Source organism: Emys orbicularis, chromosome 24, assembly GCF_028017835.1.
Source record: "Emys orbicularis isolate rEmyOrb1 chromosome 24, rEmyOrb1.hap1, whole genome shotgun sequence".
In the NCBI taxonomy this organism is placed as follows: Eukaryota; Metazoa; Chordata; order Testudines; family Emydidae; genus Emys; species Emys orbicularis.
This window is the reverse complement of record NC_088706.1, coordinates 13471400-13484312: the sequence shown is the minus strand read 5'-3', so window position 1 is coordinate 13484312 and position 12913 is coordinate 13471400. Positions and strand designations below refer to the sequence as shown.

Sequence of the window (12913 nt, the reverse complement as noted above, 5' to 3'; positions counted from 1 at the left end):
ACCCAGAGCGTCGCCAGTTAAAGAGAGACACAGAAGAGCAGCACCATTATGAGTTAATTTAATTATTTAGAGAAAACTCCAAGGTCTGAATTCAAGGATTCTTGTAGGGTGAAGCAAACAGTTTTGGTCTTTGAAGCAGAGAGGTGGTTGAGGAATTCCCCTCCCGCACCCCCCAAAAAAAAGTTTAAATGAAAATGAAAAACTTTTCTTTTGTTATAGACAGTGAAAGTTTCCTGTGAAAATGTTCAGGTTTTCATTTAAAAAACATCAACATGTCTTTGTTTTGAAATGCCAAAAACCCTTTGTGTGTCGTGGCCAAAAACTGGAATGTGTTTGGCTCTTCAACAAAAGTAGGAATGTTTTTGTCACATGAAACCTTTTCCCAGAAAATTTCATTTACCCCAAACCCAGCTGTTTGACAGCATAGCAGGCGCTTTACCCCAGGGACACCTGAGCCGTACGCCACTTTGCAAAGAGTTAATATACACGACTTACCAAACGGTGTTCCGGCGCATTCGAGATGAACTAGATTGCATAGCTCGGGTGGGCAGGATTCGCATTTTAATCAGTAACTGTTGGGAACCGTCGATTTCTCCGCACACACCCAACCCGAGGAAGGATTATTGCCAGCGATAACAATCAACATTTACAGAGAGGCAATGTAAGAAAAAGGTTGCTTGACGATAACAGTTTGATTTAAGGAGAGTTACTTTGTATGCTTCTACCCAGGACACTGACACCAATTTCTGATTTAACAGTGATAAAACTTTAACTTTTTGAACCTTGAAGGCGACTGTCATTAAATCATTATTGTCTGATCCCCCCCCCCACAATAATTTCTTGCAACTATGCAAATTGAAATAGACTAAACATCGGGAAAAAATGCCTACCAATGAATATTGCTCTGATCTGTCGCAATTATACAGAAATCAAAATTGAATTCTGCTGCGGCCAAGCAGAGCGCTTTCGTCACTAGAAACACGTACAAGTCAGCCCGGCCTTTGGCAGGAGGTTAAGAGACTTTGAAATCAATCCAGGCTTGGCAAACCAGTCCCTCACCTTCAAAAAGCCAATCAGCCCCCTCTCCCCGCCCGAAGTTACAAGGTGATTTTAAAAAAAAATTTACTTTTGGCATCTGTTTATTTGTCTCCGGTTCCTGAGCCTTTGAGAGTCCCAGTTCCAGGCTTTGATCGGCACTCAGGCGGGCGAGAAACACCCTTGGACAGCTGGCTCCTAACAGAAGGGCATCATCTCCGCCCGGTGCAGCCCCGGGTGCAGCTGGGCCGATGTCGCGCCGGGGCAGGAGGGCAGCTCTGGGGTTCTCCTGGGGACCTAGCGCGGCCGCCAGGGCAGGGTGTCTGGTGCCCTCGGGGGAGCCAGGGCCTTCAGCCGCCTCGGGGCCAGCGGAGAACTGGTCACTGTTCAGCCACCCGAGCGGTTTAGCTGAGAGAGGGAGAGGAGGTGGGTCTGTGGGTGGCAGAGGGATCAGAGTCTGGCTGCCCCACGTGGGGCTTCTCTGCTCAGGCCGGAGGACAGGGGGAAAACTGAGCAGGGTTAGCACATCACCACCTTTACACGCCCCCAGAGCAGGGCTCATCCCCTCCAGCAGGGACAGACACCCCCGCCCCCACACCTGGAGCTGGAGCTGGAGGGGAGGTGGGGGCACTCATCAAGCTAAGGCGACAGGGATCACTAATGAACCTTCCTTTACAAACCAATTCGGCGGCGGCTCTGTAGTTACGTGGATTACACGGGGTTCTGCTGCCCAGCGGCTGAGGGAGGGGGCGGCTCTCCGTAGAGTTGCCCCGACTACCAAGGCCCAGCGTGGCTAGCTAGGGATGGAGCTCAGCTCCCTGGCCCTTAGCACCCGACCCTGGCACCCAGAGCACCCGAGGCCATTGTCCCACATGGTTCTTTCTGCCCGAGCCGCTGACTGGAGCCTTTGCCCTTTGAGCGGGGTGGGGGGGCGTTCGTCACAAATGAGCTTTTTCCACGGGAAAAGGGCTGGGTTTTGATCACGTTTTCCCACCAGGCCCTTTCAGACCATGTCGCTCCATCTCATTCCAAGGGGCTGTCGGCATTGGAGGTTTCAACCCCTCCCCCCTGAAAGCTTTCAAAATTCCACGTTTGGGGGTTTCGCCGCCCTCACTCCCCCCTCGGTCCTACTTTGCTCTGAGGCCAGCAGAGCAAACGGGGGCTGGGATACGTGCGCATGGGGGCAGGGGGGTCCTCTATCCCTCACCCCCTTTGCTCTCCTCGGTGACTCTGAACAACATCCTCCGCTTTGAAAAGAAAAGTTGGTGGGAAATACAAGAGCTGGGCCGGAGGAGCCGAGGATGGTCCTGGCTGAGGAGCCACGTGGGCCAGCTACTCTGGGGGCCTGTTACCAACCCAGGCCAGCGCCAGCCAGCGCAGAGGAAGGATCTAGGGACCAAATCTGGCTCCCACAACACCACTCCCCTGGGCTGCAGTGGGAGCTTGGGAGACACCCTCACCGCCCCCAGCCCCGTAGCCTCTTAAATGCTGGAATGACGGGTCATGGGCTGGCCTGCTGGGGCTGTCCCCTCCTCGCCCCAGGGAGCGCACGGCCCACAGCAGCAGGGTTCGCGTCAGGGCTGGCGAAGCCGCAGTAGGAACCGGCCCCCACTTACCGCCGGCTTTGCCTGGCTCCTGCCCGGTGCGCCAGTAGAACTTCCCCCAGGATCCCCCGCACGAGGCGACGACGGTCCGAATGAATTCCCTGCCGCACAGCTTCACCAGGGAGTCATGCTGCGCCTCTGCGCCCTCCCGGCATGCCATCGGCAGGACGAGCAGGGCCAGGCAGCGCATGGTTTCCCGGGCGGTGGGGGGGCCCCCGACAAACCGACCGGGGGACGAAGCACAGATCCCGGGGGGTGAGTGAGTGAGTTTACCGGAGAGCCAACCTGGGCTGGGGGGATGCGTTCGCTCTTCCCGGCGGCCGGGGGGGAGGGCGCCGGAGGGGAGGGCGGCGAGCCCCGGCGGAGGCTCGGCTCTCCCCCCCCCCCCCGGCGGCCAGAGCGCCGGGGGCAGGGCGGCGAGAGGGCGGCGAGCCCCGGCTGGGGCTCGGCTCTCCCCCCGGCGGCCAGAGCGCAGGGCGGCGAGCCCCGGAAGGGGCTCGACGCTCTCCCCCCCGGCAGCCGGGGGGAGGGCGCAGGGGGGGGAGGGCGGCCAGAGCGCCGGGGGGGAGGGCGGCGAGCCCGGCTGTGGCCCCGCTCTCCCCGGCGGCCCGAGCGCCGCGCCGCCCCCCTCCAGGTGCCGCCCCAAGCACCAGCTTGGTTGCCTGGTGCCTGGAGCCGGCCCTGCGGGTGGGTCCCTGCTGCCCGAATGCAGTTTGGGATCCTCCCATCCAGCTCCGCAGGGCACGCTCACACGGCCAAGCTGCTGCTTTACTTTAGGGATGAAGCAGGCGCCTTGGGTGACCCCTGAACGGCCTCCCGCTGGCCGGGGGAAGCTGCAGGGCCAGCAGGCGGATAGCTAATGGCTGCTTGACAGCGCCCCAGCAGCAGGAGTGAAGCTAGGAGGAACCTGCAGTCAGACCTTCCCATCCCGCTCCTCAGCACCTGCTCCCAAGGCTGAGAGCAGGTGCTGCCCACCGTCCCCTGGCCTGCCGGGCTCTGCCCCTCTCCAGACGGGGAAATGCCCCAGCCCCGGCATGGTTGTTCTTTTGGCTTCGCTCCACACATTGTCTTGAAGCCGAGCCGCTCGCTGCCTCGTTCCAGGCAATTAGTGGGTAGGAGCCAGGGAAGCTGTGAAGGGATGTGGGGCAAAACCCACCATTCCCTTGGCTCCCAGGCCCAGGACAACTCTCCCCGTCCTGGCAGAGTTGGCAAGCACTGACTGAGCAGGGAGCTGCCTCTCGTGCAGGATCAGGCTTCCCGAGGTGCTGCCCTGATAGTCCCTGCCTCACAGAGCTCACAGCCTACTAGGCAAAGGGCAGGAGGGGAAACGGAGGCACCAAGGGATGTGACTGGCCTCACACTACCCAGGAGGTCAGTGGCAGAGCTGGGACTGGAACCCAGATCGCCATAGTCGCAGCCCAGCACATCGCAGCTCAGCAATCACCACGTCCTTTCCTAAGTCGCTGTCCCCATCGGCTTGATGGGGAAATCAAGGCACTGGGCCTTGTGCCCAAGGTCCCACTGAGTCAGTGGCAGAGACAGGAAGAGAACCCAGGCGTCCTAGCGGCCAACCCAGCGCTTCAACCAGTGGCTCACAGCTGCATCCTACTGTCCCACAAGCCAGTTCCCCCCTCTGAGCGCTACTGACCTTGGCTGGCTGACTACGCCCACAGCCGGCTGGTTTGTCACTCCTTTGTGTAGTCACTTGCCATAATCGTAACTCTTATTGCTGCTATACCAGGGACGGGGTTTTACGAGCCAAGCCTTAACGCACACAGGCGGTTTCATGAGCACACAGGCGGTTTCACGAGCACACACGCCCGGCCGTGCCCAGCCAACCCAGGTCACCGCCGCTGGGTGGAGAAAATCCAGTGCAAGCTGAACCGGGCTGGCGTGGGCCTGCAGCGTCACAGCGCTGAGCAGAGGGCGCCCGGTTTCCCAGCCGGCTCTACTGAGGCCGGGGCGGACAACGGGAGGTTAGCGCCCGGGTCCGGGCCCAGGCCCACTGGGGTCAGCGGAGGGGCTCCAATGACAGTCACTGGAACGGCCCAACCAGTGACAGCGCCAATGTCTGCCGCCATCTTGCAGGCCGGCCACCTCCCCGGGATGGGTGTAGCACTGCTCCGGGGCCATTCGGCCCAGCGCGGCCGGGAGAGATGGACGATCCCATCCTTCCCCCTCGAGGCCGGCTCATTGGCATCTCAGGAACCACCCCCGGGCCTGGGCTAGGCACAACCCTCAGCCCCCTGGCTAGGGAGCGTCTGGCGATCCAAATCTCTCCGTGCGCCTCTCCGGTGACGACAGGAGCCCCACGCAGGTTTCCCCCCAGCGACTGCACTCCGAGAGGCCAATCGCCCAACGCTTCCCCCCACACTTTAATTAAGCTGTGATGTAACCCCCTTCCCCACACCTTCCCCACAAGCAGAACCGAATGCTCCACGAACTGTAACCTGGCCACAGCCACAGCCCAGTCGGGGACCCAGGCGTCCTGATGAGGCTAAAATCCCTTCAGCCGAGGGGCGTAAGGGCCAGATCCTGAACTCGGAGCTGCACCAATTCACACCCACCAAGGATCCGGCCCGAATCGCTGCCAGATGGCCCGCAGGCATCCTGGTGGTCCCCTCATTACCGAGCTGTCAAGATCTTTTAGGTGGGGAATCCTTAAATGGGCGGGAATCCCCTCCAGTGACAGTGTCGCGAAGGGGGCGTGGGCGCCCCGGCCTAGTAGTCAGAGCAGGAGGGAGAGGCCAGGAACAGAGCCAAGCGCCAGGCACGGTGGCGGGGCTGGGAACACGGCAGGCACAGGAGTCCGTGCGGAGCTGCGGGCGGGCGAGTGCTGCCCCTAGGCATAGCAGTGGGTCTCCCGAAGCATCCCAGAGGCGGGGGGCTGGCTGAACAGGCTGGTCAGCTGCCGGACCCAGGCCCTGATTCTTGATACACTGCGACAAGCACCCCCCCGAGCATGCACCCCGCAACGAGAGTTGCCAACTTTCTAGTTGCAGAAAACCCAACACCCTTGCCCCACCCCCTTTCCAAGGCCCCGCCCCTGCTCATTCCATCCCCCTCCCTCCATCACTTGCTCTCCCCCACCCTCACTCATTTTCACCGGGCTGGGGAAGGGGGTTGGGGGGGAGAGGCAATGTGGGCTCCTGCTGGGGGTATGGGCTCTGGGGTGGGGCCAGAGTTGAGGGGTTCAGAGTGAAGGAGAGGGAGTTGGGCTGGGGAAGGGGGTTGGGGTGCGGGAGGGGGTACGGGTTCTGAGTTGGGGATGCTGGCTCTGGGTGCAGGAGGGGGATCTGTGATGGGGCAGGAGGTTGGGATGCAGGGAAGGGGAGGGCTCCAGCTGGGGGTGCAGGGGGGGGTTCTGGGCTGGGGCAGGGGTGCAGGGGGGGTGAGGGCTCCAGCTGGGGTTGCGGGCTCTGGGGTGGGGCCAGGGTTTGGGGTGCAGGAGGGGATGCAGGCTCCGGGCGGCGCTTACCTCAGGCGGCTCCCGGGAAACTGTCAGCATCTCTCTCCAGCTCCTGTGCTGAGGTGCGAACACGTGGCTCTCACACCACCCCCTCAGTTCCCATTGGCCGCGGTTCCTGGCCAATGGGAGCAGCTGAGCTGGCGGTGGGTGCGGGGGCAGCGCACAGAGCCCCCATGGCCATCCCTCCGCCTAGGAGCCGGAGGGAGATGCCAGCAGCTTCCCAGGACTCGCATGGAGCCAAGTAGGGAGCCTGCCTGCGGCACCGACCGGACTTTAATGGCCTGGTCTGTGGCACTGCCCGGAGCTGCCAGGTCCCTTTTTGACTGGGTCGAAATCCGGACCCCTGACAACCCTACGCATGACAGAACCATCCATGACAGGCCGCCCCCCTCCCATCGCCTGGAGCTATGCCAAGGAAACTCTCCCCCGCCAGCCACCAGCCAAGCTGCAGGACGCTTGTTATAAAAAACACTCATTTATTCTCCGGACGTTGCGTCAGTTCTCAGTGGAGGGACGGGAGGAAGGGAGAGCAAAGAAAACCCACCCACTCCAATGGGAGGCTTCAGTTTTCATTGGGTTAAGGCCCCACCGGGCAGGGGGAAGGGGCAGAATCAGTGTCTGGAGGGGACAGGAGCAGGGACCCACACGCTTCCCGGTACGGGCCTGTGTACGAAGGCCGAACGGCACAGGGAACAGAGCGAGCCAGGTGATGCACCGTGCAGCACGTCACAGCTACAACACGCAGCACAGGCGGCTCCAGACCAGGACACGGCTGATTGAAACAACTTTCTCCAACCGCTGGTGAGGAACTACCGATTGCCCAGCCACAGCCCTGGCTGTGGCACCAGCGCGAGCTGAAAGACTTGGCTGGAGCAGGAGGGAGACGGAAGCCCGTGACTAAACGCTTTGCTGACCTGAAGCCACACAGACGCACCTCAGAGCTAGCAAACCCTCGCCCCCATCAGCCTTTGGCACCCCCAGGTTTGTGAGCTGGTGGCTTTGCCCCCCACATCTGGGTTGCAGAGTCCTGAGCAATTCCACAAACACCAGCGGGGGTGGGGTGGCAGGAAAATTCTGCCCCAATCAGGGAGGGGAATATGGTCTCTTGACAGAACATGTGCTGAAAATAGAACCAGATCTTCAGTTTCCTGCCACTTCTGGTTTTTGTTGGTTTATTTTTTTAAACTGCAGGCTAGGGAGGGGATGGACGTGTTCTCTCCGCAGCAGATTTAACCTGTGCAGTTCCTGACTCCAGCTCAGCGCTCTGCGTGAAATTGAACAATTGACGTGCCAGGTTCAGAACGGGGGGTGCATTTGAATGCAAGGTGGAGCTGGGGAGTGGAACGGTTGAGGAGCTGGTTTGAAACATAAAACAAAGAGGCCAGTGAGCTTGGAAACTTTGGGCTTGTTATCTCATAAAACACAATTAACTGGCAAAGTCTGAGCAGCAGTTTGTCACAGTCAGAGGGATGCAGCGGACAGATTTGGAGAGGTGCACAGCTCTGTGGCCGCACCCTGGTAGCTTTCTTGATTGAGCAACAGAAATTGCCGGTGGGTCGAGTTTAACAGCAATTCAGATCTCAGGTTTGCCCTCTGCTTGGGCAGATCGGGGGAGGGTCGTATGTTGGGCCTCTGCCAGCCCCCCGTGCCCGTCTGGCCGTGCCAAATCCTACATGAACCAAGCCACAGGCCTGAATTCAAAGGTCCCCAGTCAGTTAGTAACTATCAGCCGTGTCCTGCAAGGGCTTGGGAGTGTGCATGAGGCTGGATTTTCAGGGACAGGGCAGCACTTTGGAAATCAGCCCTTGGTGCCATAGGACTGTGCCCCTGGGAGGAGTGGGGGTCAGCGTCGGGGGGTTATTAGTACAGTCAGGACACAGCTGAGCCAGAGGTGAAGAGAGGCCCCCGTTTGCTCCCTCCCTGGCCAGCAGAGATGCAGTTTTACACCCTGAGTCTCGAGCGCTGATTCAGCACAGGACGGTGTGCCCCGAAACCAGCTGGGTATGGCCCATCTCCTGGTGCTTCTCAGCATGGGGTCCTGCCACCGAATGGATGGGTGAGGCAGCGTCCAAGCCCCCAGGCAGATTTCTGTCCTGGAGCACAGGTCCACGCGCGTCACTGGAATATCTGCACAGACAGGCGCTGGGAGGGGGGGGGGGGGGCGGACAGCCACACACACACGCCCTCCTGAGGTTTTCTACAACTGCCCCAGACTACCCGGGGGGCTGACGCTCCGATCCTTCAAGCTGGTTCATCTCCCCCTTCACCCCCTGCCAGCTTAGTCCATAGGGCAAACAGACTCACAAGGAGCAGGGGCGGGTGGGGAGCAGACACCGCTTCTCTCTGCTCTCAGCCCTGCCGGTCAATATATCCACCAACCAGACCGTTAGCAGCAAGGGACTGGGCTGGAGCTGAGGAGGCCAGAGATCCCCTGCGGGCCCAGCTGAGAACACCAGACTCATCCCCCTCGTACTGTCTGCTTCTGCCTCATAGCCCCAGAGCCAAATTCACCCAGGGCTCGCTAGGCACGACTCCATTGACTTTACGGGGCCACAGCTGGTTACACCGGGGCAGATCTGGCCCCCGAGCTCTGGAGTGGGGATGTGCATGACACCCGTCTCCTGCTCTTAGGGCCGCCGGTGAAACAGGGGCTGGGCCTGGGACGCGAGCCAAACTCCTCACGCCAGAGGTATCAGGGAGAGAGACCTGCTTAGCTCTCTCCCTCTGCACAATTGTGAGAGTTAATAAAGCTTCTGACTTGCTGCACCCAAACAAAAGAGTGAGAACTAGTTTTTCTCCGACACACCCTACCCATTTCCTGCTGCATTTGGACTTTCGGCCCCAGAGACGCAGCGTCCGGGCATCGGCCAAGCCAGTGACATCCTGCCCCAGGATTTGGGCACCCAGGTGGCAATGTGCCTGTTGGTCAAGGAGGCAGAAATTCCCCCCTCCACCGCAGAGAGATGCCGGTCTGGCGGCCTTCTGGCAGTTGCTTTCTCGGAGATAGCCACCCCAAGGGGATCCCTGCAAAGGGATCCCTGCAGCAGCTCGAAATGCTTATCGCCGCCACGGGGAAGGGAGGAGCTGTGGGAAAAGCTTCTGATATCCCAAGAATGGCAAATGGGCCAAACTAGTTGGGACAGGACCAGAAGCCAGTGAGCCGTTCAGCATCTCTGTGCACCTTATGCATGCTAGCCAACAGAGCGTCAACCGTAAGACCTGCTGAGGCTCGTTCCTGGAAGTCCCGCCCCCTGGAGCCGGGACTTCCTGGAATAGGCCTCAAGAGCAAGAAAGAGGTGACTGGTCTGGAGCATTTGGGGCACAGCAGCGAAGACCTAGATGGGTGGCATCACCCGCCAATGCCCTAGCACCTTCGACCTCGCATTACATCCCTCCCCGGTGCCCCCTCCCCTCAGATTCCAGGGTCTGCTCAGATGCTCTGATAGACCTGCAGCTTCTTCCCGCAGTGCAGGTCCGGCTCGTGAATGGCCCGCCACATCACCAGCATCTCGTAGGGCACGAAGCGGTGCACCAGCAGCAACTCCTTGTAGTAGCAGGGATCAAAAGACTCCAGCTTGGAGGAGGGCACCCTGACGCCCACGGTCCGGATGCCCATGTGGGAGGCCGGGGCCAGCCCGGCTTTCTGCAGGCACATGCCCAGGTAGACGTCGTCTATGGGGAAGAGCTCGATGCCCAGCGACTCCTTGTAGATGGTGCGGGCGGTGAAGCCGGACATGAGCACCCCGCCGCCCGCGCAGTAGGACGGGTAGGAGTTGGTGGCGGTGACCTGCTCGGGCACGTAGTACTTGCTCCACTTCTCGCGGATGGGGCCCACGTTGGCGATGAGCTGCCCCACGTAGAGGTGCCCGTCGCCGTCGTTGGCGCCCTGCATGCCCAGCAGGTACTGCACCACGTTGTCTGTGTTGGCGAAGACGTCGTCGTCCCCGTTGAAGAGGAAGCGGGCGCCGGGGCAGCGGGCCTCCAGCCAGCTGTGGAACAGCACCTGCTTGAGGGTCAGGTTGAAGAAGCTGTCAAGGAACGCCCACTGCAGCACGTCCCCATGCTCCGCCGCCTCCAGCCGCAGCAGCCGGTTCAGCTTCCAGGCTTCCCGCACATCCCCCGCCTCCCCGGAGAGGAAGAGCCTGCGGATGTGGACCCCTTGGTACGTCCTCTCCTCCCCCCAGGTCTTGCGGATGATCTCCCGCCGCTCGTAATTCCCGGGCGACGACTTGATGGCCAGGAGGAGGAAGACCCCCGGTGAGCCCTCAGCCCCCCGGCACTTGTCGGGGGCGTCCAGCAGCTGGGGGAATTCCTTGCAGTGCTTGTAGCGCAGGAAGTCCTGGATGTGGCCGGGCAGGTCGGCGAAGCCGGAGATGTTGGCCACCGCGGAGTTCTCCTTGCACTCAGGGACGTGACGCGGGGTTGTGGGGACGCTGGGCGTTGGGGCGGGGGGGCTGGTACTGCTGACTCTCGTGGCAGCCTTCCTCACGTGCTCGCCCTCGTTGATCACGAAGAGGAAGAGGAGGCCGCCAATCCCCACCATGGTCAGGATGAGGACCTCAGGTTTGCAGCCCCGGCGGGACAGCATCTTCCTCTGCAAGAGAGACAGAGATGGGAGCTGAGAACCAACACACGGCTGCACCTCCAACCATTCGCCCCATCCCTGCCCTGCTGGGGGGTGCAAGCACTTCCTGCTGCCCGAGCCAGCTGCCCTGCATCCCCTGGGCTCCTCTCTCCACTCCTCTCCCCTTGGTTAGAGCCCTGGCCCCAAAGCTCGACTCCAAAAGCCATTTTTAGGCACCTGATTTGAAGCGGCCGGATTTTCAGAGGTGCCAAGCGACCACCGTCATTGATGGAAAGCCTGCTTGCTAAAGCCAGCCTGGCATCCCCACCCGCTTCCCAGCAACAGCCCCTGACTGTTTACTCGAGGGGTGGATGGGCAGGTTGAGAAAAGGCGACTGCACGAACACCAGTTTGGGGCATTTCTCCATTCCCACCGCCCCCGCCGATCAGCTTAGGAGAGTAGCTCACAATAAGTGCCGGGAATTAGACGTCACTCCATTGCTGCTGGGATTTGGAAATCAGATTCCCAACACACCTGGGGGAAAATGTACTGCACACCCTGGACGTCATGACCAGGGCACCATGCAGAATGTCACGGCAACGCCGGGGGCAGAAGGCAGCTCCTCCTCCCACCTAAACTAAGGGAGAAGCTCCATGAAGCAGTATAGGCCCTATGACACACACACTTTAGACTCCACCCTCCATTCATACTGTAAGCACAGACACACACCCGTCAGGGACTGGACATCACAGGGGATGCAAGGTGTCCCCGCCAGCCTGGTTACTGCTCGGCGTTGGCATGGGAACCTGGCATTCTAGAGCCCTAGAATCCTTTGCTTTCTAGACCGGACGGGGCTGTGGCAGCAGCTTGCCCCACAGCACCCAACAGCCACTTAGGGTCAGCCAGGAAGGCCAATGAGCTCAACGGAGAGACTTGCTTCGGATCAGGCCCCCTTGCGTCTCCCCCAGTGCAATCCCCCCGCTCCAGCTCCATGGCCTATGGGCACACACAGACACTAGCACGCTAGCCGCAGGCCACCTTCTGTGCAGAAGCAAGGTGCCCCACAAGGACAGCAGCATGGTCAACGAACTACCTGGTGGGTTGAGGCAGGCTCAGCTTCACTTAGCTCAGGTCCAGAGGAGGCCTGTCTGGGGCTCCAGTCACTAGCCCCAAAGCCAGGAAAAGCCAGCAATTCATTCCCTCTCCCATCCCTGCGGCTGAGAAGACCGGTGACGCTGCTGCTTCTCCCACAGGGACACCACCTGTCGCAGTCACCGACCCTCACCAGCGTAGGATTCGTGAGTCTACACAGAGCAAAACTGGCTTTACCCGCCCGTTTCTGACTGAAAATGGGGAGGAGGAAGCAGGATCAAAGAGTCTCATTTCTCCTGCACCCAACAGAGGCCCGGTACTGCTTCGCGGGATGACCAGGACATTGAGGGGAGAGCTCTCCAGGGATTTAAAAACTGATCAGCGGCAGCAGTGACAGTCCAGGCTCTTCTCAGTTTTGTTCAAGGTTTAAAAGGCTGCAGCAAATGCCAACCGCAGCCAATGCCTTTCGGGAGGGTGCTTTGGTCAGAGCAGCTCCTGGTGTGTCCCTCATCAGCCTGGACCAGAGCCCGGCTTGCATTGCATTGAAAGGAGATTTTAAATTAGCACCATCGGCCGCCTTCCTAGTGTGTGGTTTCACACTTTGTGCTCTGCTACACACACACACACACACACAGTTGTACATGTAGACCTTTTCCTTTCTGAATCAGCTTCTTTCTTCTTCCACCATCAGACACCCGATCACAGCAGCCATGCTCACCACGCCCTAATGGTCTCACACGGGAGAAGGGGGGGAGCTGCAGAGCACCATTTAAAGTGGGGTGTAGATTGCCCCATCCCCACCTCCCCCCCAGCAGCCTCATCCCCCATGGCCCAGTAACCCCTGCAACCAACCCCCTCCTGGAGTCTCAGTCCTCGAGGGAGCCCCTCTGCTGTCCCTCCCTGACCCTTCCTCACCTTACCCCTTGGGTGACAGGTCCGCCCACTTCCCAGCTGGCCCTGGAACGGAGAGGAGCTGCCCCGGTTTTGGCAGGTGGCAGGTGCCAGTCCCGGCACGCCCCCGGCTGTGATGTGTGCAGCTCCTACTCGCCCGATCTCTGTGCTCGCAGCTGCACGGGCATCCGGCAAAAAACCCGCCAGCAAATGACATCTCGAGGCTGGCCAGAGAGTACAAAAACCAGGCGGGCCAGT

The 12913-nt window shown here is 60.2% G+C and overlaps 1 protein-coding gene across 1 annotated transcript; it reads right to left on the bottom strand.

Annotated features, from left to right (window-relative positions):
* Window positions 1–9538: 9538 nt before the first annotated feature.
* On the bottom strand, window positions 9539–10696 carry B3GNT3 (UDP-GlcNAc:betaGal beta-1,3-N-acetylglucosaminyltransferase 3). The gene has a single exon (XM_065422304.1). The coding sequence runs from the start codon at window positions 10694–10696 to the stop codon at window positions 9539–9541; it is 1158 nt and encodes a 385-aa protein (XP_065278376.1).
* Window positions 10697–12913: the final 2217 nt, after the last annotated feature.